Consider the following 26,396-nt stretch of genomic DNA (forward strand, 5'->3'; position numbering starts at 1 on the left):
TGTATTAGAAATGAAATAAAGATGAATTACTTATCTATATTAAAAAACAGAAAAATACATTGCCTCATCCAGCCAATGGGGCTTGAATATATGTGCATTTCCATTTTTGCGGGGGGGGGGGGGGGGGGGCAGAACAAATTCCCTGTGAAAATGGAGGGGCAACTGTATTCACATAAATGATTGTTAGCATTTGTTTCATCACATGTATAGTCTGTATTATATTTAACTGTATTCTTCCAATATTCTTGTGACATTAGGTGCTATTACCAAAAACCCTAGGGTCCCAGGAGGGTACCCACAAATTGTATTAAATGGGGAAATTAATTTAGCCCAATAGGAAGCAGCGAGAGGGCCAGGGTAACTCTAGCCAGGACTTTCAGCCTATGTCTATAGGTTCCAAGCCCAAAGAACTCCAGAAGCAGGCTCCAAATTAGTTTAGCTTATTCATAAAATGGGGAATATAAAGCACTCACTCAGATTCACACATGAACTAAAATATATAAAAAGGTGATAGCAGATAGCAATTTAAAAGGATTACAATGGGAAATGTGTGAATCTTATTTCTGAACCAGTTCTTGTGTGTTTGAGTACCCCTTTGGATATTTCTAAATAAAAACATGTTATTTTCTGGAGTTTCTTGTGATTAGTAGTACTGATATAAATAAGTGTAAAAGATCCTAGGAAGTTACCCACTCTTGCATGCCTCCTTTTGAGCTAATTAATTCCCTAACATTCAACAGACACATTGACACAGATGGTGGGGACCCCAGATCCCCAACTACCTTTTTGGATAACAAAGCCAAGATGACTAAACCAAGACTGTGCTCCAGTCCTTAGGAGTGGAGCGTGGCTTCTGGTCTCTTAGGATGCATGCATCATTTAAACAGCATACTTTCAAAGTGACCTGAAGCAGCTTTATTTTGGCCTGTCTGTATGGGCTCAATGCTTGGTAAAATAGAACACAGTAGGAAAAAAGGAAGAACTGATTCTAGATGGATAGACTCAGTCAAGGAAGCCATGGCCCTGAGTGCAAGATCTGAGCAGGGCTGTTGATGATAGAGTGACTTAAAGATCTCTCATTCATAGGGTTCTCATATGTCAAAATCAACTTGACAGCAGTCAGGGACGTAGTCAGGATTTTGGGAAGTGAGGGGTCCAGAATAAGTGCCACCATTATAATGGGGCTTGGGTGCGATGGTGCAGCAGCACACACCATTAATTGTATCTAATGGAAGGGGGGTCCAGACCCCTTGACTACATCCCTGCAGCAGTTAATAACATACAGCAGGTGCCTAATCAAACAAACTCTGAAGAATGTTACCAAACATGCTCTTTGCACTTTTTAGTGTCCCCAAAAGATATCCTTGTGTGTCCAACTTTGTGATTTGCTTCAAGATGGTTCCAAAACAAGAGGTGCCATCTCCAATCTCTCCATCTTGACAGACACATCTGAATAATAACAGAGTAGAATGATAATTATTTTTGAAAACTATTTGTTGAGGTAACAACTGAGTTTGCTCAGGTAGCAACAGGCTCTGAGCTTGCAAAAGTTACCCTTTGGACTATAACTTCCACAAACCATGATGGCTGCAGAATTTTAGAAGCTGTAGTCCAAATAGTAGACTTTCCAATGTTCAGATGTAGATTTAGTAAAAACAACAACACATAGTCACAGTTCCAGGAATGCCAGAGATTCATACGGCATGAGAAAGGCACCAGGAAATTTGATGTGAAGTTCTTTAATTAAAATATTTCTATTCATGGCAAAAATATTTCACTCTTCAGTTCTCATCATGATGAATGTATATCATATACAAAAATAAGTGAGAAACAGGTAACTATCAAACATAACCACAAGCAGAAGGATTAACCACTCTCAAAGCAGTGGCTAAAAAGGCTGTCTCAAGTACAAATCTCACTTCTGTCAAAAAGTTACTTGGTGATCTTAGACAAACTTCTTTCTCCCTTTCAGCTTCAGTTCCTCTACCTGTAAAATGGGGGAATAATAATACTGATTTACCTATCTGAAGGACTACAATAAGATAATATAAGTGATGCAGCATTCTGAATACTTGAAAATGCTTTACAAAGGTTAGGCCTAAATATTACAAAATGCTTCAAAGGGCCAAGTAGCTTTTGTGTGTGTGTGTGTCTTCAAATCACCTGTGAATTTATGGTGACCCCAAGTTTTTTTGGGCAAGGAATACTCACCGGTGGGTTTGTCAGTTCCTTCCTCTGAAATATAAACTTAAACATTTGTATTTCTTGGTGATCTCCATCCAAGTTCTAAACAGAGTTGGCCTTGCATGGTTTCCAAGAGTAGGTGGGATCTGGTGCCTTTAGATATTTGGCATCTGCCTAAAATTTCCCAGGATGGGATGATGGTAGTGAACCACCTCTACTGAGAAAGTAATCCATATTATTTCTGCTTTTTAATTTTTCCCCCCAAGAACAGTATATGACTTGTTTTACATAGGAGAAACATATGCCGTAGAGCTACTAAGAGGCTAAAATGCTTTCTAATGGCCAAAATGGATGCAAGATGAAAGATGTGAGCTCACAAATCTTCTTATTTCAAATTCTCAGGCCTCTGTGAAAGGCTGATCATTCAATCAGGGAATCAGTGCTGAGGGGAAAGGTCAATTAATTCTTTACTCCCACAATATTTTCTGGATGTAGGTTTTGTTCACTTGGCCCACCAGTATCTGCACTTAGCATTATGGGATCCTCCTCTCTTTTCCCTATCTGATTTGAGTTTTTTGAAAGAATGATAAGATTTTTAAAACAAGAACGATCTGTTATAGAAAGTGTTACTGAAACAGTTACATTTAGGACACACAAATTTGCTCCATGTTTCATCAGTTATCTTAAATAAATCTGGTACTGATCCCACATCTCTGAATTTGTGGATCAGTTCTGGATCCAGTGCCATGGCAAAAGATATACTGTAGGTACAGAACTCTGCTTACCCCACAATTTTAATTAATTGGGACATTTCTGAGCAGTTTACCTGGGCATCCCGTCAGGGCCTATTTCACATGTGGAAGAACTGTGACAGTAGTGTGTTTGGCATGCATTGGATAAGCAACCCATTCCTCTGTTCAATTCCATTCTCTTCCTAGACATTCCAGGTTTACACTCACACCGTGCCTACAAAAATTGAAATCAGATTAGCAGTGCTCTGCCTGCACAATAGCTTTTAGGCCAAAACTGGAAAAGCTATCTTTTGGGACTACAGCTCACAGAATCTATTGCCAGTGGCCCATGAAGGCTGGAGAGGATAGAATCATAGAATCATAGAGTTGGAAGAGATCACAAGGGCTATCCAGTCCAACCCCCTGCCATGCAGGAAATCTCAATCAAAGCATACCCGACAGATGGCCATCCAGCCTCTGTTTAAAGACCTTTAAGGAAGGAGACTCCACCACACTCCAAGGGAGTGTGTTCCACTGTGAAACAGCCCTTACTGTCAGGAAGTTCCTCCTAATGTTGAGGTGGAATCTCTTTTCCTGTAGCTTGCATCCATTGCTCCAGGTCCTGTTCTCTGGAGCAGCAAAAAACAAGCTTGTTCCCTCCTCAATATAACATCCCTTCAAGTATTTAAACAGGGCTATCATATCACCTCTTAACCTCTTCTCCAGGCCAAACATCCCCAGCTCCCTCAGTCGCTCATCATAGGACATGGTTTCCAGACCCTTCAACATTTTAGTCACCCTCCTTTGGACACACTCTAGTTTCTCAATGTCCTTTTTGAATTGTGCCCAGAACTGGACACAATATTCCAGCTGGGGCCTGATCAAAGCAGAATAGAGTGGGACTATTACTTCTCTTGATCTAGACACTATACTTTTATTGATGCAGCTTAAAATCGCATTGGCCTTGTTAGTTGCCGCATCACACTGTTGACTCATGTTCAATTTGTGGTCTACTTGGACTCCTAGATCCCTTTCACACATAGTTTCATTCGGCCAGGTTCCCCCATCCTATCTCTGTGCATTTCATTTTTCCTCCCTAAGTGCAGTACCTTACATTTCTCCGTGTTGCATTACATTTTGTTAGCTTTGGCCCAGCTTTCTAGTCTATTCAGGCCATTTGGAATGTTGATCCTGTCCTCTGGGGTGTTAGCCACTCCTCCTAGTTTGGTGTCATCTGCAAATTTGATAAGTATGCCCCCGATTCTTTCATCCAAGTCATTGTATATTGTGTTATTGGTTTTATCTATTTTATGATGTTTTTGTAACTGGTTTTAAATTTTGTGTACACCGTTTTGATCTGGAAAAGCGGTATAAAAATAAAATTTATTGTTGTTGTTGTTGTTATTATTATTATTATTATTATTATTATGAAAGATGTTGAATAGCACTAGGCCCAGGACAGAACCCTGTGGGACCCCACTGGTCACTTCTCTCCAGGATGAAAAGGAACCATTGTTGAGCACCCTTTGGGTTTGGCCAGTCAACCAATTACAAATCCATGTAACAGTTACGTTGTCTAGCCCACAGTTCACTAGCTTGTTTGCAAGAATGTCATGGGGAACCCTGTCAAAAGCCTTACTGAAATCAAGATATACTGGGCAGTATAGTCCAGTTGTGGAGGAAAAATTATTAATCACCCAGACATTACATAGCTCCTATCTTGCCCCTTACTCACTGAAAATAAACAACATAAAGATGATCAGTTCCATTTGGCTGGGTGAAAGTATAATATCTAAGATTCATTTTATTCAATCATTATACTACAACTGTATGTCAGTCAGTTAATAGTTTGTCATAATCTATTTGAAATAAACTTCAGCTGCTCTCTGAAACACAGAATGTCTATGATGTTCTTATTAATGGCAAATTTATGCATAGAAGCCTATCTTTATAAATGCCAACAATGGTAATGACAAAAGCATGAAATGGACTGATTTGAATTTTTTAAAGAAATACACCCAGAAGTGTTCTCTAATCTTAACTCTACCTTCCCCTGGAGTTTGGACATTATCTGGAACCCTGGATTGAGATGTATCATTTTAGGAGACCAAAATGCACATCTTGGTCACAGATAATAATTTAATCCTGAGGAAATCCATGATCTGTTACTTATATTGTTTGTTGATAATATATATTTCAATGTTTGTATGTTTATTCCTCCAAGCAGTGGTAGATCATAGAATCATAGAATTATAGAGTTGGAAGAGACTACAAGGGCCATCCAGTCCAACCCCCTGCCATGCAAGAACTCTCAATCAAAGCATCCCCAACAGATAGCTATCCAGCCTCTGTTTGAAGACCTCTAAGGAAGGAGACTCCACTACACTCCGAGGAAGGAGTGTGTTCCACAGTCGAACAGCCCTTACTGTCAGAAAGCTCTTCCTAATGTTGAGGTGGAATCTCTTTTCCTGTAGCTTGCATCCATTGTTCCGCGTTCTAGTCTCTGGAGCAGCCGAAAACAAGCTTGCTCTCTCCTCAATATGACATCCCTTCAAATTGTTAAACAGGGCTATCATATCACCTCTTAACCTTCTCTTCACCATGATGGCTTCTATCCCCCACCTTTCCAGTAGGGGCCCTCTAGAGACATGTCAAATGCCTTCTGGAAAACAGCATACAGGGAAATCCTTTTTAAAGGGAGAACAATGTGGCTGAGCCCGTGATGTCCAGATTTGGTCAAAATATCTAGCTGTTGCATGTGAAATGTGGACATTATGAGCAAAGCATACTGCAGTTGCTAGCTTACCTTTCCTATACTATCAAACCTACATATAGTGGAATTTGCAGGGCAGCCTCCATTATCAATGAAACAGGGATTAATAGCTTGGCACACTCTCCCATTTCCATGATACCCCTTCATGCAAGTACATTCATATTTGGTTGGTCCAAGAGTCTTGCAAACAGCCAGTGAGGAGCATGGGGAGGAGCTGCAGGGATTCTGGGCTGGAAATAAAATAAAGGACAAATATTAGGAGACATGTAAGCTAAACACCTGGACATAATGATTGTGCAGTAAAATTATCAGCAATAAATGCAATAAAGGGTGAAGGAACTGCTAAATTTTGATGCAGTTCTAAAGCTGAAAGCTTAAAACTGAACATTAATTTCAATGGCAGTTTCTCTAGCATCCTGCATCTAGAGCAGCGATGGGGAATTGGTTTGGGATAACATGCTGGTACCATCCCCCTGACAACTCATGCCTCAGAATATGGCACATGGTATAAACATTGCCCTGACAGTGTTGCAGTTATTTGCCATTTAGTCAGCTTCAACCTATGATGACATTATGAATGAGAGGCTGCCAAGATCCCCAGGCATCAAGACCTCTTGGAAATTCAGGGCTGTGGTTTCCTTGGTTAAACCAGTCCTTCAGTAATATGGTCTTCCTCTTTTCCGCTTCTGCTTAACCAATCATTATCATTTTTTCTAATTAGTCATGTTATCTCATGATGTCTCCAAAGTAGAACAACCTCATTTTGGTATTTTTGGGTTCTATAGAGAGTTCAGGTTTGATTCATTCTTGAGCCCATTTACTGGACTTTTTGGCAGTCTGGTGTTTGTAAATCTCTCCTCCAGCACCACATTGCAAATGGACTTCGGCCCTGACATTGGGATAAATCAGCCTATGGTCATCAAGCCTGTAGACAAAACATTGTTAGAGTAATATGCCTTTAACTATTTTGATTGACAGATGACATGTATTCTGTGAGACAACCACAGAGAGAGACTTGGAAGAGAGACTTGAGAGAGAAGAAAGAGTCATGAGCACACAGCATGATGCAAGGTTGCTACAGGATTGCATCATGCTATGTGGCACTGAATGATGACTCTATGAAGTTTATCGCATGGGGCATAAACCGTTCCCCAGCGTGTTCTAATGGGGACGAGCGTGGGCGCGCATGGAGCGCGATGGGCACCGGATGGGGCCCAAAACGGGACTTTATCGCACGGGGGAACGCCGCCGCCGCCGCGCGTTCCCATTGCGTCCCAATTCTGTTCCAGAGGGCGCCATTTCTGGGGACTGTTTCAAAGCGTCCCCAGAAATGGCGCCCTCTGGAACAGAATTGAAACGCAATGGGAATGCGCGGCGGCGGCGGCGGCGTTCCCCCGTGCGATAAAGTCAAGTTTTGAGCCCCATTCGGTGCCCATCGCGCTCCATGCGCACCCACGCTCGTCCCCGTTAGAACGGGGACGTTAGAAAAGGAGCCCTAGTGGCGCAGTGGTTAAATGCCTGTACTGCAGCCATTCACTCAAAACCACAAGGTTGTGAGTTCAAGACCAGCAAAAGGGCCCAAGCTCGACTCAGGCTTGCATCCTTCCGAGGTCGCTAAAATGAGTACCCAGACTGTTGGGGGCAAATTAGCTTACTTGCTAATTTGCTTACTTGCTGTTCACCGCTATGATCTTTGGAATAGCGGTATATAAATAAAAAAAAAAAAACGTGCTGGGGAACGGTTTATGCCCCATGCGATAAACTTATATATCAGACCTGCACAACCTGGCAGTAGGAAGGGGCCAAAATTAAAATAGGCTAACTTCTTTGGGCTGCGGACAGGTTTTAATTAAATATTAATTATTATTAATATTAATTCCACCCTCCTTCTCCTCTGCCTGGGCCTTTCCTCAAGAGAAAGCCAAGTAGTGAAGGAACCTTGTAGGACAAATATTTGCCTGTCCTCCTCTTCTGCCCGTTGTCCTCCTCAGGAGAAAACCAGATGGTGGAGGAGCCTTGCTCGGCAAGCTTTTGCCCATCCTCCTCCTCTGGTGCCTGGCCTTCTCCTCAAGAGAAGGCTAAGTAGTGGAGAAGATTTGAGGTCGATCCACATCCTTGCGGACCACCCCAAATCCTTTAGTGGGCCGTATGCGGCCCCCAGGCTGTATGTTGTGCAGGCCTGCTCTGTATAAATGGATCAGGAGACTGGTCACATGTTCTGTTTCAGCTGTGAGATGAGAGTTGTTATTGAAGCAGCAGGTTGTTGCTGTGAGCTAGTGTGGATCAGTTTGGAGCTGGAGAGCAGATGTTGGAATTGATTAGAAGTCGGAGAGGAGTGTGTATATCGGTACTGTATAATATTGTACACTTTGCCACTAGCTTCTCGAACTTTGGGTAAATCAACTGTCTTTGAGTTTTCTTTTAAGTTTGAAAAGTGGTCAGTGCACTGCCAATACCAATAGATACAGGTTTTGTTTTTGTACTCTGCTGTATATATTGTTTTGGCTGTAGCTAGGTGATTTCCCCCCAGACTGCACTGTGATTTAGGCCTTTATCCCACCTATATAGGCTGCCTCTCCCTGTCCTTCTCTTCTTCCCATTTCTGGACAAACATCAAGTGCAGATTTGCCATTGAGGAGAGATATAGGCAGAATGGTATGTTCGGGGCAGCCAATCGGCATTAGGCTGGAAGAAAGGTGGGGGCCTGCCTGATGGGCAGTTATAAAAAGGAGGAGATGCTGTTAAGAGGAGTGGAGTGTGTCAAGAACTGCTGGGAGCAGTTAGAGGGGCAGATAAGAGTTTAGCCCTAGCAGGAGTCAGATTCCTATAAAAGGGAGGAAAGCTTTGAAAGGAATTCCAGTGATATTAGAGTTGAGTGTGTCAAGCCTGTTGAGGCAGAAAGGTGTTTTAGAACTGCCAGGAGGTGCAGTTAGGAATAGGAGTTGGGCAGCTGGATGGGATTCAGTTTCCCAGTTCAGTGAAAGGAATGTTTAAAGGACAAGAGAAGTCCAGTATATTAGGGGTATTAAAAACATATGTTCTGTGTGAACTAAGTCAGTGAGGGAACGTAAACATAGTAAACTTTTAACAGCTGAAGTAATTTGTATACTGTAACAACAAGCTTGAGAACAAAATATTAATAACAAACTCTTCTAGAACATGGCCCCATAGCCTGAAAACCCCACAAAACACTATGGATGCTAGCTATGAAAATTTTCGATTTCACAAGTTTGAGAACTGTCCACTAAGAAAGATACAATCATACATTCTTAATGCAAATAAAAGTTTAAATAGGGTCATATATGCATATGTGGTGGCAATGTAAATATGTACAAAATTTTTGGGAAAAAGTGCTATTAGAAATAGAAGATGTTATGAATATAAAAATAGATAGAAGACCGAGTATTGTTTTGTTATCGTTATATAATTCAGAGAAATGGAAAAAAGAAGAAAAAGATTTGGTAACAAATTTGCTTACAGCAGCAAGATTAATAATAGCAAGGTGTCGGAAAACAAAAATAGATATACAAGTGGAGGATTGGTACAAAGAGGTATGGAAATTAGCTATTAATGATAAGTTGACATGTAAACTGAAAGTAAAAAAAGGACTATGGAAAAGAAATGACTTTGAGGGGATTTGGAAAGAATTTATTGAGAAAGTACTGAGAAAAGAAGATGGAAGATTACCTCCAGAAGATGAACTGAAATGGATGGAATATAAGGATGGAAAGGGCTCCGGGGAAGGGGGGCACTGAGGGGTATATAAAATAATATGTTAAAATGTAATAGAATGTAGGAGATATTTGTTTATGGAAATATTATAAAAAATTAAATAAAAAACAAATAAAAGTTATTTTCTTTGTGTTCACCAAGGAGTGGTATGAAGTAATTTTCCAGATAACAACAAACACGCTACCAATAATAATAAGAACAATTAATAACAGAGATACTTTAGTTAGTGAGCGGGTTGTCATCACAGCCACCTTGTGTTTTGACCTAGAATCAGGCATAATCTCCTTTGTGGGCCTCTAAATTTTGGGATGAACAATATGAAGTTCACTCAGCCCAGGATCCCATGGCCTTTTTGAGAGCATCAGTTGAGAGAAAGTAGGATTACTCCCCTTGAGCTTTTCCACATGGCAAAAGGGGAGGGGGTGATTTGCTCTCAGTTAGCATTTGCAAGAGTTGTCTGAATCTTGGACTGCAATTACACCAAAAGGTTAGCAATAGAAAACAAAAATCCAGATGCTTGAAAACATACAAGAGCAACATAGAATGAAGATGGTGTAAATAATATAAGTTTTTAAAAAATCAATATACTGCATATAAATTTAACAAAAATAACACAAAGCAAATGCAAAGAAAATGAAAAATACAGAAAATATTACATAAAGCATTAGAATACACACCACGTGTAATAACATGAAATGCGTTACCAAAATGAAAATGGATGACAATATTGATTCTTGGAAAATTCCCAGTTACCTTTCACAAGAGATGGGCAATAAACACCAGGGAGTTCCTTGAAAGCACCACTATTATCTCTGACAGGAGATAGTCAATCCTATGCACTAATAGGGACTCCTCTCTCTCCCTCTGGAAAGGGCAGGACTGCTAGGCAACTTCCTAAGCCTGAATTCCAACCCTTGGTGGCTGAATTAGGTCTGTGAACTAGAGGAAGGTTGAGGAGCCTGGGACCTGCCTCCTGTGATTTGCCAAGTGTTCTTGGACTCCAGCTCCATTCATTTCTGACATTCGATGTGCTGGGTGGGTCTGATGGGTTTGGCAGTTTGGATGATCACAGGTTCATCACCCATGAACTAGAGCAAGAATTTAGAACTACCATCAATGGTTTGGCTAGTGTTTCCTGCACTGATCCCCTGATCCCCCTTCCCCTGACGTGAGGCTCATTTGTTCACATCTGACATGTGTAGATGCTTTCTCTGGAACCATTCAGTGTTTATATGGAGTGACTTTACTAGTCTGATGCTGGATATACAGGGAACATTGTGAGAGTCAGGTCTGTATCAAAATTGTTGAGTTTTAAGAACCACAATGCTACTTCCTTTGAAGTCCTTTTAGGAAATTCCTTCAAGTCTTAATGATTTATTTTACTGAGAATTCTCTCTGTGTGTCTCTCACTCTATTCCTTCATCCTTAGATGGGTAAACAATCTATGAAGCAGAGAAAGCTAAAAGAATGCTCGTTTCCCTGCCTTGACCAAATCCTGTGGTCTTCCCTCTAGTTTAACATAGCATTTTCACACACAGCAGTCTATTTACTTTGGCCATTCATTAGCTCTCAGTTATGCATGAATAAGGAGTCGAGGGAAGTCTTCAGGCACTGGGCCCACACATGTGGAAGAACAAACAAGTAGAGCCCATGCTGCAGTGTGGCTACAAAAGACCATTCAAGGGTCACTCATGCACCTTGAAATTCAGTTTATCATACAAGGCAGGGGGAGGATAGGAAAGGTGTTTTACATGTTTTCATTTTCTGATTCTAAAATCAGACCAAAACACCCAGCGTTTGGGAGTATTACAGATCCTGCAGATGCATGTTAGTCTGGTTTGGGATTGCACATTCCTATGGCTCCAGGGATGGACGCTCAGAACATGGAAACTTTTATTGCTGGACTACATACAACCCCCTCAAACCAGGATTCAAGGTCCAAAGAAAGCAATTTTTCCAAGTCCTAATGGATGACCTACACCACGAGACAGACAAGAGGAGGGTGACCTGGTTAATTCTCTTGGCCCTGCCACTGGTTTTACGTACCAATGAACACTCCTTTTTGCCCATCTGCATGATCCCATAGTTATCCTAAGAAACACAGTGCAATAAAGCCTACTAATGCTTAATGGGGTGGCCTAAATACTCTAAAGGCACCAGATCACGTCTGATATTTTATGCTAGGCAGGGTCAACTCTGGCTCAAACTTGAATAGGAGACCACCAATAAATACAGGTACTATAGGCTACAGGAAGGATGTAGCTAAACCACCTCTGAATATTCCTTACCTTAGAAACCCTATGAAATTTATGGGGTCACCATAAGTCAACAGGCGACTTGAAGCAACACACACACGCGCACAATGTCAAATGAATAATAAAGTTAATTTTTAACAAAATATATATTTGATGTTTTGTTGCTAATTGATGTAACCACCACAAAGTGATTCCTATTCTTCAAATTATAAGATAAGAGATTTCATCTAAGCATTAAGAAGAACCTTTTTACTGTAGGACCTATTTGACAGTGGAAGAGATTGCCTTGGAGGGTGGCACATCCTTCAGGAGTGCTTTAGTTGTGTATTTCTGCATGGCAGGGGATTGGACTAGTCGGTGCTCCCTTCCCACTCTACGATTTTATGATTCAATGTTTAGTGCTGACTGGTGGTTGTGGAGTGGGAGAAAAATAGATGGAGAAAACTAGGTTGGAGATGAAATAGAATTGAGTGTCTTGGGAGAGTGTACAGCGGGATGGTGGTAGTTCTGGTCTTTAACCCTGAAAAGAAGCATTCAGCACCATAATATTTTGTTACAGCTTACACTTATGTGAATAAAGATTAAAAATGGTCTATCAGACAAGGCTGTTGTCAGTTTTATCACCCTCATCCCCAAGCATTTGGATAATTTGATCTCTCTGAAGTGCAGTACAAATGCTATGTGTTTCTGCTCACCTTGACAGTGAGGCCCATTTTTCCTGTAGCCTGGGATACATTCACACTTTGCCTGCCCATCTTTCACTACACAAAGGGAATTGGCTTCACAGCTTCCAGCTCCACAATCAGGAAGTTCTGAAACCATAAAACAGGAAGTTTAGGTTAAATATCCAGATAAAATACGAAAAACAGAGCCACAGATTTACTTAAGAGCAAGTCCCAGTGTTTGCTGGAGCTTACCCCCAAGTAATTGTGTCAAGATCCTTGCCTTTAATCATTTTGATTGTTTCCTTGTGGCTTGTTCAGTTCAAACGTATTTTCCCCAACTCCCAGATTGAGCCTTTTAAAAAGAATGTGAAATATGTATGCACAAACAAATACAATAATTCTGAGGTAGAATGGGAGCAAGGTGCTGATGTTTTATTAGCAAGAGTACTCAGTGAAAGGGGGAAATATGTGCTTCACCCTCCATATCATAGAAGAAACTGATGATACCTATAATGAGTGAATGGGCATGCACCATCCCAGAAATAAAACAAAGTAAGAAAAGATTGTGATAGTGATGAAAGAAGCAGGCCAGTGGATAAATAACAATATAATTTTGGCCTAAATCCCATTGTTACTCCTGGCTGAAATAGTAAGCCCATTTCATCAATTAGATTTACCTTATCATTCCACAACTGATTCAGCAGGTTTAATTTACTTTGGACTGACAAGATTTCACCCCATATCTTAGTATAACATTACAAAAAACTAAACCAGTATTTCTTGAACAGGGAACTAACTTACACTGTCAAGCCAAGCTATGTGACAAACATCAGTGATGCATAAGCCACACTGGTGATATTTCTAAGCAAAAATCACCATCATTATCAAGTGAGTATGTTTTTAACAAGAAATGCAGCACAGGATGGCCATCATAAGACCCAGATGGGGAACACTGCCCCAGCTATAGCAGTAACTACAGCAGCTTTCCTGGGACATATGCCTTGAAAAAAGTTGCTAGTGGAATCTGAAGAGAAGGGAGGCACTGGAAGTATCTATACCCTGGTCGCACTTTCGTCCAGTGTAGTTGGGAAAGCAAGTACAGCTTCCATCCCCAGAGGGTCCATGGTTGCAGGTTCCGTGCTGGCACTCACATTCTGGGGTAGAGAAAAGAGGACAAAATCCATACATTTCAGTGGTTCTCAAACTTTTTACTCTTCCCACCTCCCCACTTGACATAATATATGAATAAAAATATTTTGTTTGTTTAGTGTGCATACTTTCATTCACACATTTGTGTATAGTCATATTTTAACATTTTATAAGGAAACAGCCTTCTCCTCCTCCTCCTCCTCCTCCTCCTCCTCCTCCCTCAGACAGAGGATCCAAACACCTTTCTTGCTTTTCTCTTCCCCTCCAGGACGGAAAAGGTTTGGGAAGTGGAGGAGGAGGAGGAGGAGGAGGAAGGATCAGGGTCTCCATGTTGCCCCCTTGAGCAACTCTTGTGTTGCCTCCCCTCCGGTTCCCCCTTACAGTTTGAGAACCACTGATAAATTTGCTTTTGTTCTAGTAAACCATTCCTTACATACATTGGTGTTTTTGGCCTAATTCTCCTTAGAGTTTAAACACATTACTTTTTTAAACACGATTGCCCAAACCCCCAGCCACATTCGACAACTGAGAACTGCTCTTCCATTATAGTTCAATGATTTAACTTCAGTAACAAGCTTTCCCTAAGAAACTTACCAGATTGACAATCAGGCCCAAAATGATTCTCATCTCGGCATTCTTGGCATGCGTAGCCACCATAGTTCCTCTAAAGTAATACAAAAAGGGACAATTTTTTAACAATAGCATCTCTGTCTTCCATACAATGCAACTGGCCTCTTTTGTCACCTAAATGTGATGAGTTAAAGTTATTTTGGGATCATAATACAACATGAAAAATGAGTGAGAGATTCTATCCACACACATCATCAGTCACCTGCTTGTGGCATATATCTGGTTTTTCCAAAGGATGTACTATTATTAATAGGTTTTTCTTGGGTCTGTGACAGGCAGTTGAGTCTAACTAGAGGCAGAGCAGACTGATTTATCTCAAAGCAATGTAAATAATGAACAAACTGATATAAATCATTATGTTAAACTAGGCTTTCTGTTAGAGAGCCAGTGTAGTGTAATGATTTGAGCATTGGAATACGACTCTGGAGAGAGTCCAGGGTTCAAATCCTCACTCAGCCATGAAAACCCACCAGTACTTTGAGCAAATCACATTCTCTCATCCTTAGAGCAAAGCAAAGGCAAACCCCCTCTGAACAAATCTTGCCATGAAAACCCTCTGATAGATTTGCTCATAGGGTCACCATAAGTCAAAAATGTTTTGGAGGCACATAACAACAACAAGCTTTCTGTTTCTGTGCCAAAGATTATATGTACCAAAGTACAAAAATTGTCATTGTTCAATATGGCCAATAAATTTATTGAGATATGCAACAAAGTAGAGTCTTTCTAGTATACACAAGTCCTCAGCTATATGTCTTTGATTAAAAAAAAAACAAATTGGATTTTTGATTTCAAAGTATGCCCTTCTATTGTTCTCACAGTGTGGTTTCAGATAAGCAGACACTGGACTTTATGGTTGCTTCAGATAACATTGTCTTTCATTGTCCTTCCTTGTTTTTCCCTCACTTCCTTCATCTTTTTATTGGAGAAAATTTGTGATGAAGAAAAAGAAAGAATAGCAGCACCATGCCTTCTAACTGCTAGTATAAGAATCCCCCCATCTGGACCTTAAAACCCATTTTGGAAGAAAGGCAGGATATAAATCCAATAAATAAATAAATAAAGGTGCTCTATATGTTAATGGACACCAATTCCCACTGGCCTTAGCAAGTTTACATAAGATGAGAGATGATGCAGTTTTAATTTCACAACACCTGGAGGGTCAAATGTTCCCCATCCCTGCCAGATACACATATTAAATAACTGGCTAACCCAGATACAGTAATTTACTTTTCTATAGGAAAAGTGATGAAGAGAAGAGAAGGTTAAGAGGTGACATGATAGCTATGAAGACACACCCAACTAAAGGTGGTGGCAGGTTTGGGTGTGCAACGCCAGTACCCTGGTGAGAACAAACCGTGATACCCAAAAAGATCTGAAACTAGATGTAAAGTTCAAAAAGGGGGGAAATTTAATTTAAAGGACAAAAATAAAAGGTCTTCTCCTCCCCAGCTCTAAACCAAAGATACTTTACAGTTCAGCTTTCTTCCAGACGACATCTTTCTGGGTCCGATGTAGTTTGTTCTCCTTACTCAATGGAGCTGGTGCAGGGTCTTTCAGCTCCTAAATTCTTCTATTTTCTATGCTAATGGTAACTGATTTGGCTAAGTGATGTAAGAAATGCCCTTTCCGGCTGCCTGGGCCTGCTTGCCACCAAAGACAGCTCTCTGCTAGCTCTCAGAGAAACTGCTCCAACTAAAAACCTCTAGCTACAGCACAGCCTGCTGGGAAAGGGCAAACCAAACCTAGAAATGAAGCAGGGGAAACCTACAGCTCCTCCCATAAACTAATACAAAGAACTTTTCTACACTAAAATAATCTATGGCCTGAACCAACACAAAGGAAAATGAAGGGGGAAATTTAAACAGTCCTGGCAGGACATCACACTCCCCGCTCAAAATTTCAACGAAATTTTGCAACCTTATGACCTATCCTATCCATTTATACATTAGATCAAAAGTTCTACCTAACACTGAACAAGGAAACTAAATCAGTCAAAGGTCTTTGATACTTGACCACTTTGCCTTCACTTATAGTTCTTACGGTGGCCTTTCAGGGTAGTGTCTAATTACCAAAAGAGCGACATGTCTATCTGCAGTCTTTTTTAGACAGTAATTGGCTACCGCTGGGCTGGGAGTATTCCCGAAAACATGTACTCTCATACGGAACTCAGTGATATCTTCCAAGGTTTCCGTGTTCTGGAACCACAGGAACTTTAGGAAGCGGCGATGTTCTGGCTTAACCAAGAAAGCATAGAACATTTTGTGTATGTCGGCTGTCACAGCTATTTTCCTTTCTCTAAACTTTAGAAGTGCTCCTAGTAAACTGTTAAGCAAGTCTGGTCCTTTAAGAAGAACATCATTAAGTGAGATGTTTTGTACCTTTGCACTTGAGTCGAAAACTATTCTCACCTTTTCTGGCTTTTGTGGGTGAGTTACCTTATGGTATGGCAAGAACCAATGCTCTTGGGGTTTACTGCACAAAGGAACTCTTTCAGCATAGTTGCTTGCAAACAGATCTTCAATGAACTGTACAATTTGTTCCTTCAAAGTGGGATCTTTGAGCATTCTATTTCTCAAAGCAAAAAGCCTTTTTTCCGCAAGATGACGGTTGTTAGGCAAAATTGGTCGGTCTTCTCTAAAGGGAAGAGGTGCCATCCAGCTCCCTTCACTATCTTGGACTGTCTCTAAATTCATTATGTCCAGGAACTTTCTTTCCTCACGGGAAAAGGCTATGTCTTCATCTCTTGCTGAAGTTTCAAAAATGGAGCCGTAGTCTGGGATAATACCAAGGCAACACACCTTAATGTGGCTTAAGCAACTTTGTAGTTGTGTGGGTCGTGAATTTGGAAATTGGCTATTTCCTGTAAGATTTAACGCTGCTGGCGGGCTCTTGCTATGGACGCACACAGGTCCAATAACTGTCCATCCAAGTGGCAGTTTTTGTGCTATTGGTGCACCTGGAGGTCCACTTACTTGTTTCAAGACCTGGAACAGCTCTGGGCAATCTGAGCCTATCAGTAGGGAAATTTCAGCATCTTTGTCCAATGCAGGAATTTCTTTTGCTATAGCTTTTAGGTGTGCATGGCTTTCAGCTACAGCCTTGGTTGCTATTTGGTTCTTGTTCCTAGGGATAGAAGAGCACTCTATTAAAGGAGGCAGTTTAATGTACCCTTTGCCATTGCAAGGCGAAATCATGAACTCCGTTGCCACTCTACCCTGCATTTGTTGCTGTCCAGTGCAGGTAGATATGGTATATTCAAGAATCTTGGCTTTGACCGCAAAGGTACTGAAGAACTCTGGTGTGGCCAAGGATGCGTCACTCTGTGAGTCTAGGGCAATATAAAGTCTTTTTCTAAAGTGAGGTTTGTCTTCTGGGAAAACTTCAGCTAGACAAATCGGATGGCATATCCTAATCTGCGTTGAGTCCTGGCATAGCTTTGTACATGCCACAACTGACTCTGCTTCTGAAGTAGGTTTAGCTGCCTTTTCTGAAGCCTCACTTTTAGGACCCTCTGATTTCTTCTTAAGTTTAGGTGACACTGAAGGTGATTTGAAATGGTGCATTGCTGAGCAATGACGCGGGCTACCGCATTCAGCACATTTTACTTCTATTTTGCAGTTTCTAGCAAAGTGAACCTTTGAACCACAGCATCGAAAGCAGACTTTTGCTTTAGCTGCTATCTCCAGCCTTTCGTTGTAAGGCCTTTTTGAGAACTCTTTACAATCTGCAAGGCTATGTGGTTTATTATGAATGGGACATGGAATTTCTTTAGTCTCTTGTGTTTTATTCGACTTAAACTGAGTGACCTCAGTGGATTTAACTACAACTGTGGCCTTCCCCATTTCCTTGATAGGAATTTTGTCTTCCTTTACAGTCTTCTCTGAGCGCATGTTTTGGTAAAGGGTTGGGAACCCAGTCTGCGGGTCATTCCTTTCCTTAGCAGCTCTTGTCACAAAGTTCACAAGGTAACTGAAGGGTGGGTAGCATTGCATGTTGAGTTCCTTATAAGAAAACACCTCTCTTCCCCACCTCTCCTGGAGCTGAAAGGGTAGTTTTTGGAGCACCTGTCGCTGTGTGATGTATTGATCTAAACAGGCTAGACCAGGTAACTCTGGATTACATTTCGCAGACTGAAGTTCAACTAAAAGATCACTTAAGTCCCAAAGTTGACGGTAGTCCTTTGACTTGAGGATTGGGAACTTATAAAGCCGATTTAGTAATGATGCTTCTATTTCTGTTGATGCACCATATCGCTCTTCTAATCTATTCCACGCTGTCTGCAACGCCTTAACTGGATCTGACACGTAGGCCGCGTAGATTCTCTGGACCTGAAGGGATGAGTTGGGGCCCAACCATGCCATGAGTAAGGTGAGCTCCTCATCTGCTTGCAGTTTCAAATCTCTAATGGCTCTCTGAAAAATTACCTTCCATAAGATAAAGTCTTCAGGAAGGTCTGAGAATTTCTGGACTCCCTTGTCTCTAAGGTCCTTCCTGGGAGTTTTAAGCATGAATGGTGAACAAGACTCCATGAAGGTGGGAATCATCTCTGCAGGCTGGAAGAAGTGTGGACTCCCTTTAGTTGGCAAATCAGCTTGACTGGCAGGCAAGTCCGTAGATTCTCTAGGCCTGTAAGTCTTGGGGGCTTCAGCAGCCGGGGCTTGCTGAAAGGCCACACTAGCATGGCTGGGAATTTGGCTCCCCGCCATGGGCTTCTGGTCTCCAAAGGGTTCATTGAGTGCCATATTTATAGGTAGACAGTCACAATGGATGATCTTTTCTTTGTAGACAGAATTTTCCGTAGGCTGAGGCCATGGAGCGGCAAGCAATTGTGTCTTGCTAGCATCTAAGTTAGGAGGTGACTTGACCACAGGGTCTTGTGGGGAGCTCTCATCCACAAGGAACAAGGTAGATATCCTGTCTCTAGGCTCCTGTGTAGGAAGCAACCTCACATTTTCTTCACTGAGATCATCCTGGAAGCTCTTGGCTAAAATCCTGGCCTTTATGGACAGTTTTGAAGCCTCCTTAGCCTTGAGAAGAAGTTTCTTTTCATTTTGAATAGCAAGTTTTTGCCTTTCCTGTTCTGCTTTGAGGGCAGCTTCTTGCTCTTCTAAATCAACCTCTTGATGAAAAAGGGTCAGTTCTTTACTGGCCATTGCTGCCTCTGCTTCGGCATGCAATATTTCAGCCTTTAATTTCATCCTTTCTATTTTGAATTGTTGGGCTACCATAGACGAACTCCAGCTAGCATGGGAGGAAGAACTGCCACTACCACTTTTACTGGAGCGGGAACTATGCCTGTGGGAAGAAGACCTGCTGGTGTGACAGGTTTTTGAGCTCTTTGTACTTTGAGGCTTCCCTGGGTATATTCCTCTGCTGGACTTAGCACTGCCGGCAGGGGACCTTTCACTCTCATTATTAAGCTCTAAGCTCTGCAGCCGGAACTTGACTGTGTCCAAAACTGCACTATATTCTTTTTCTTTGTCCGCGACTTCTTCCAGGAACTGTTTTAGTCTGGATTCTGCATCGGGATTGTTCATGGTTTGAAGTGTTTGGATCCTTTTATTCACCACTTCTTTCCACTTTAGGAAACTGGATTGCTGGGCAAGCTCTCTTCTTTGCAAGTCTTCTGAGTCGCAGACTGCTGACAGCAAGGACATGGCATGTTGCAAACTCTTCCAAGCTTTCAGTTCTTTCACGCTTAAGTGTATTTCCTCTTTTAACAGCAGTTCTAAGGCCTTTTCAGTCGGGTGTCTGTCCCTAAGAGAACGAGTGTCGTGTGTGTGTCCATGTGCTAGTTCTTCAGAAAGCCTATCCATTCTGGCTGGTCCTAGTTGCCAACGCAACAACTCAGCAAGGATGAAGAGGACAAACGGTGTAGTGCTGATTTTACTTACAGCCTGCTACTGCTCCGCTTTCCTACTGTCACCACTCTTATGCTACTTCAACACAGCCAGACCTGGAGTCGGTTAAAGAGTCTTCTAGCTCCTTTCTTCAGGCTTGCAACGTGAACAAACATAAAACACACATTAATCTCTTCATAAAACTCTATCCATATACTTGAATGGAAAAAGTTCTCTCTAAAATGGCTGCTGATAATGTGCTCAGAACTCTGCAAGAAGAAGTAGAACTAAAATGGCCTCCGACCATGTGCTCAAAACTCTGCAGGAAGAAATAGCTCCAAAATGGCCGCCCACCATGTGCTCAGGACTCTGCAAGAAGAAATGGCTCCAAAATGGCCGCCCACCATGTGCTCAGGACTCTGCAAGAAGAAATGGCTCCAAAATGGCCACCAACCTTTTCCCCTTTTATAACCACAGAGTCTTCTTCTCCTTCTATGCAAATCTTGGGATCTTGCTTCAATGCAGGGCCTTGCACTTGGACTCTCTTTGACAGGCCGGAAGCGGCAATGGCCGCCAGGATTTCTTACACTATGAAGACACACCCAACTAAAGGTGGTGGCAGGTTTGGGTGTGCAACGCCAGTACCCTGGTGAGAACAAACCGTGATACCCAAAAAGATCTGAAACTAGATGTAAAGTTCAAAAAGGGGGGAAATTTAATTTAAAGGACAAAAATAAAAGGTCTTCTCCTCCCCAGCTCTAAACCAAAGATACTTTACAGTTCAGCTTTCTTCCAGACGACATCTTTCTGGGTCCGATGTAGTTTGTTCTCCTTACTCAATGGAGCTGGTGCAGGGTCTTTCAGCTCCTAAATTCTTCTATTTTCTATGCTAATGGTAACTGATTTGGCTAAGTGATGTAAGAAATGCCCTTTCCGGCTGCCTGGGCCTGCTTGCCACCAAAGACAGCTCTCTGCTAGCTCTCAGAGAAACTGCTCCAACTAAAAACCTCTAGCTACAGCACAGCCTGCTGGGAAAGGGCAAACCAAACCTAGAAATGAAGCAGGGGAAACCTACAGCTCCTCCCATAAACTAATACAAAGAACTTTTCTACACTAAAATAATCTATGGCCTGAACCAACACAAAGGAAAATGAAGGGGGAAATTTAAACAGTCCTGGCAGGACATCACAATAGCTATGTTTAAATATTTGAAGGGATGTTATATTGAGGATGGAGGAAGTTTGTTTTCTGTGGCTCCAGAAAGTAGGATACAGAGCAATTGATTCAGGAAAGGAAATTCCCCCTAAACATTAGGAAGAATTTCCTGACAGTAAGAGCTGTTGGACAGTGGAATATGCTTCCTTGGAGTGTTGTGGAGACTTCTTTTTCGGAAGATTTCACACAGAGGCTGTTTAACTTGTATTGTTTTAAATATATTAGCTGCCTTGAGTCTCATTATCAGGAGAAAGGCAGGATATAAATATTTAAAATAAATAAATAAAATAAATTTAGTCTTCACAGTTTCTAAATGTTGTTGAATATGTTAAACGATGACTATTATGTTAAGTAAGAGTTAAATTATGACTTTACTTTAAACTAAGATTTTTCAAAAATAACAGAAAGATCTGACCAATATATACTTTTTGAAAAGTTAGTTACATCTATTATTTCTATCCTCCCCAAGAGAATTCTTTTATGAACAAACCAGCGTCTCCAAGACTCCAACTTTGGCCATGCACTTAGTTATCCATTAAATAGGATTTTAAAAAAAATTAAATTAAATTAAAAACTCTTGTCTTTTAGTCTCTCTGTTGTTTCTGCGATGATGAGAATTGCCATGAGCAACTATGGAACAGTAGTATAAAATATTTTATACAAACTAATAAATACAAATTAACATGGGGGAGTTAAAAAGGCAAATCTTGTCTCGGAAACTAGTGTTTCTCCTGAAGCAAGCAGAAATAGATAACTTATGCTCTTCTAGAAGGAAGTACATTTTTGTTTCCACATAAATAAAGCATGATTCATACACTCCATTTTGGGTTTGTTTTCAAATTTAACATTTCAACTTTGAAATGGTTTCTTGCTCATGTACAATATCCTTCTACACATCCTGGAACTCCTGGCTTAGCATGTTGATTAGTGAACAAATTTATACATGGTATCAGTGAGGAGAAAAATAAGTCTGATATAAAAGGAAGCCCAAGGGTAAACTATTTTAAACTATTCTTCTTTGGGTTCTCAATATGCGGTGACATGTGTATCTGTCATGTGAACATTATATGGCCACATACTGCTAGAATGCTGTATCATTAAAATTGAAGGCAAACCGTTTCCTTTTGTGAAGAATTGATTTCCTTTTTAATATACATATGAGATGACATTTCCTAACTGGAAAAATACATATGGTGTGCTTTAAGGTTGACTTAAGGAATGTGTGGCCTTCTGGATGTGGCTGGACTGCAGTTCCCATTACTGATCACCAGTGTCTAGAGCTGAAACAAGCTGAGTGATTTACGCTTGGCCGTTCTGCCTTTTGGGGTGGGAACATAGATTCTGTTAGCTGCTGACTTTGTGCCAGCTGACTCTTCTTCTCCCCAGGGTGCTGAGCATTTTTGTGGCCCCAGATCTGGCAGGATGTATCAGCCAACTGATTCAAATTATGATTTGGGTCCCATTGGCTGATAGACCTGCCTAGATCCTCCATGAATTTCCAGATGTTGTTCCCACTCCAGTTGCGGGGATGGATTTATGCTGGTTGCCAGCCAGTTTTTCCTTGAGCGTTGCCTGCCCCTCTCACTCAGTGTTCTAGTTAGTCACAGTATTGCATATGCTTTGTACTTAATAATAATAATAATGATAATGATAATAATAATAGGTTTTATTTATATACCGCCCAATCACTGGGAATCCGAGCGGTTTACAACAGAGGGGAAAATAGACAGTTCCCTGCCCTCAGGCTTACAATCTAAAAGACACGACACAAAAAGAGAAGGGAATGGTGAGGGGGGAGAGGATCAGGTCCAGCATTCTTCTCTCCCTCTGAGGCCTGGACCAAGGCAGATGGACCAGAGGGAGGGCTCTTGTTCTTCAGGCTAGCCCTGGTGGAACTGGGCCAGCCTATTCTCTCCCTCACAGGCCAGAAGATGACAGTTATGTAGGGAGGGCGCTCTATATTCAGGCTAGCCCCTGATGACGCTGGGCCAGCCTATTCTCTCCCTCACCGGCCAAAAGATGACAGTTATGGAGGGAGGGCACTCTGTCTTGGTTTTCTTACTTATGCTTTGTTTGTATATTATTAGTATTAGGATTAGGATTATTAGTATCCCACTCTTCTTCCAGAACTGGGACCCAGAGTGGCTTACAATATTAAAAGAACAGTTACAATTAAAAACATAGAAAAGTGGTACAGTAAAACACAATTAAATTATTGCAGTATCAAAATAGATTGCTTGTTAAAGGAATAAAATACAGTTTAAAAAGATAAAACTGTTTAAAACACTTTAAAACAATACAACACTCCAGCCTGTTCTTTAAAAACTTTGGCGGGGGCGGGCTGCACCCGCCCCTTTCCCCGGTGTATCGGGGCCTCAGTGTGTAGAGCGGCAGCCACTGAGGCCCCGATCCGCCGCTTTTCAGGCTGTGGGGAAGCAGCAAAACGCCGCTTCCCCACAGCCTGAAAAGGGGTGTCCCTGGGGCTTCAAGCCCCAAGGACACCCTGCGGCGGCGGGGAGAAGGAGAAAGGGGCCGCTTGGCCCCTTTCTCTTTTAGTCCGCTGGGCACAGCCGTCTGAAGGCTGCGCCCAGCGGACTAAACCAGGAAGGAGCTCCGAAACGGAGCTCCTTCCTGCTCCGTGTTCAGGGCGCACTAAGCACCCTGGCGCGGAGCAAGGATGTCACGTCCGCGCCGCCCCGTCTAGAGGCGGTGCGGCCGTGATGTCCTCACTGCGGCGGCCGTATGGAAGGGCCGCCGCCGTTTAGTGCGTGATGAGCACGCACTAGGGTTAGGGCGGTTCAGAAGCACCGCCCTTTTGTAACCCTAGTGCGTGCTCGTTACGCACTAAAGTGCCGGTCTGTAACCGGCCTTTCTGTTTTAAAAGCCTGTCTGCATAAGAAGGTTTTAACCTGTCGGTAGAAGGACAACAAGGAAAGGGCCATTCTGACCTACCCAGGAAGGGAGTTCCACAGTCTAGGGGCAGTCACTGAGAAGGCCCTCTATATATCATGTATCTATCCTGTTTTGTCACAACTATTGGTGGTTGGTATGCGTAGTAACTCTGGGATTTCTATTGCTGTGCCTTCCTGGCAAGGTTAACATATGGGGATCCCCTTAGGGAGGTCCAGGGGGTGTAGCTGTGGGAAACTGTATTGTTCAGGTGGAGTAAGCACATCTCTGGCACCCCCTGAGGAGCAACGGGATTATGTGGGGCTTTGGGCTCACAGTGGATCCTTACCTGTTTTCTATCCAGGAGTCCTGGTGCCACAGTGGTTAAATGCCTGTACTGCAGCCACTCACTCACAAACCACAAGGTTGTGAGTTCAATACCAGCCAGGGGCTCAGGGTCAACTCAGCCTGGCATCCTTCTGAGGTGGCTAAAATAAGTACCCAGCTTGTTGGGGGCAATTAGCTTACATATTGTAAACCACTTAGGGAGTGCTTAAGTGCACTAATAAGCAGTATAGAAATGTACTTCCTACTGTTATTGCTATAGCTATTATTATTATTATTATTATTATTAACCTTTATTTATGAAGCGCTGTAAATTTACACAGCGCTGTACATGCAATCTTTTTAGTTAGATGGTTCCCTGCCCTCGGGCTTACAATCTAAAAAGACATGACACAGAAGGAGAAGGGAGTGGTGGCGGGAAAGGGTAAGAGGTCCAGCAGTTCCTCTCTACCTCCGAGGCCTGGACCAAGGCAGATGGACTGGAGGGAGGGCTTGGCTTCAAAATGGAAGGTTAATCTTCATCCAGGGTAAATACATACTCTCAAGTAGGATAATACATATACAATACATAGCAATACAGGAAATGGTTCGATAAACAGGCAACAAAAGAACATCAGATAGTAAGCGACAATTATGCAATGCCTGGGAAGGCTTCTCTGAACAGGATGGTTTTCAACTCCATTTTGAAGCTAGTTAAAGAAGTGATGGCTCTTGCTTGTGGGGGAAGAAGGTTCCAGGAGTGAGGGGCAGCAAATGAAAAGGGGCGAATCCGGGATGGGGCAGAGGAAATCCTGGGCTGAGACAGGAACCCTTGACTACCAGAACGGAGGGCCCGAGTGGGAAGGTGAGGAGAAAGAAGGCTATCACTATCCAGTTCTAATGTGAGCCAGAGGGTTGGGCTCATGGTTCAGCAAGTGGGCTGATTGATGCCTGGATCCACTCCCATGCATGTGCCAATCCATCGACAGCTGTAATAAAAAACAGTTGTAGCCCATTTCTTCCATCTAATTTGTTGTTGTTTTTTTCCTGCACAGAGACTCATTTGCCCCTGAACATAGAAGCAGTTCTGTTACCATGTTCTACATGCCTGCAGTAAGGCAGCCACAGAAGCTGTGGAATGGAGTAATCACAAATCTTAAAGGAAATTTTAAGAGGCTAGGCATACTTCAGGGATTACTTCATTCAAGTGAATGTCATTATGCTTCAATTGTTGGAAAAGATAAAATGCATCACCTGCTACAGTATTAGATCCATAAACTGATATGAGATGCAAGCATTATCAAAGTTCTCTGTAACATGAATAGCCCACTATCATCAGCATGCAATTTGGGATGGCAGCCATGGCCAAATGTTAGGGATTTGGGAGTCTGAAGCCCAAATAGGGAAACCACTGGTCTAGACCATGTGAAAGTGATGCCAGTATTTCTCCAATGCTATATTCACCCATGACATAATATATGCATGAAACTGAATAGTGACCGTATTGCTAGACATAGACCATGTTTCTGCTGCGTGGTGGTGGTGGGGAACATAAAGAAGGAATCAGGGCCTGCATTTTGAATTTGCACTATTCTTTACAGTTTCCTCTTTTTAGAAGGAGGAGAAGAAGAAGGAGGAGGAGAAGAAACAACTTACATTGTGCAAAAAGCTCTCTACCCCCTCCATCCCCATTATATTTGAATCGTCCTTATTGGCATAATGATCTATCAGCTCTAGTTAGTGTGCTTTGACATTTCTTTTCTCAAAGGCAACTTTTTTTAGCTGAATAACAGGAAGGAAATGCAACCTAGCTGTGAGGAAGTCAAATGTCCAATAAAGACAATATGGAACGGCTGTGCTCATGCAGGAATTCTAAGCAGCTGTAGTGTTCATTAGATGGAGACATTTTTTTTCTGGAGGACCAGCTACTGATGGTCTGCAGTAAAGATAGCCCCTTTAAAATCAGGAAGGCCTGGCAAATTTAAAGAGAGCCTTTGATCTGCAAG

The 26,396-nt window shown here is 42.0% G+C and overlaps 1 protein-coding gene across 1 annotated transcript in view; it reads right to left on the reverse strand.

The window, feature by feature from the left end:
• Nucleotides 1–26,396, reverse strand: part of STAB1 (stabilin 1) — a 146,290-nt gene that overhangs the window by 108,767 nt on the left and 11,127 nt on the right. Inside the window, exons 5-10 of the mRNA XM_089524356.1 lie at nucleotides 14,084–14,153; nucleotides 13,399–13,494; nucleotides 12,371–12,487; nucleotides 5,722–5,918; nucleotides 3,011–3,150; nucleotides 1,322–1,449 (exon numbers count right to left, since the gene is read on the reverse strand). Of these exons, the coding sequence (XP_089380482.1) occupies nucleotides 1,322–1,449; nucleotides 3,011–3,150; nucleotides 5,722–5,918; nucleotides 12,371–12,487; nucleotides 13,399–13,494; nucleotides 14,084–14,153 (748 nt within the window). The remainder of the gene's footprint in view (nucleotides 1–1,321; nucleotides 1,450–3,010; nucleotides 3,151–5,721; nucleotides 5,919–12,370; nucleotides 12,488–13,398; nucleotides 13,495–14,083; nucleotides 14,154–26,396) is intronic.

Source organism: Sceloporus occidentalis, unplaced genomic scaffold (genome assembly GCF_023333645.1).
Source record: "Sceloporus occidentalis isolate IW3139 unplaced genomic scaffold, rSceOcc1.0.p SCAF_1, whole genome shotgun sequence".
Classification (NCBI taxonomy): domain Eukaryota; kingdom Metazoa; phylum Chordata; class Lepidosauria; order Squamata; family Phrynosomatidae; genus Sceloporus; species Sceloporus occidentalis.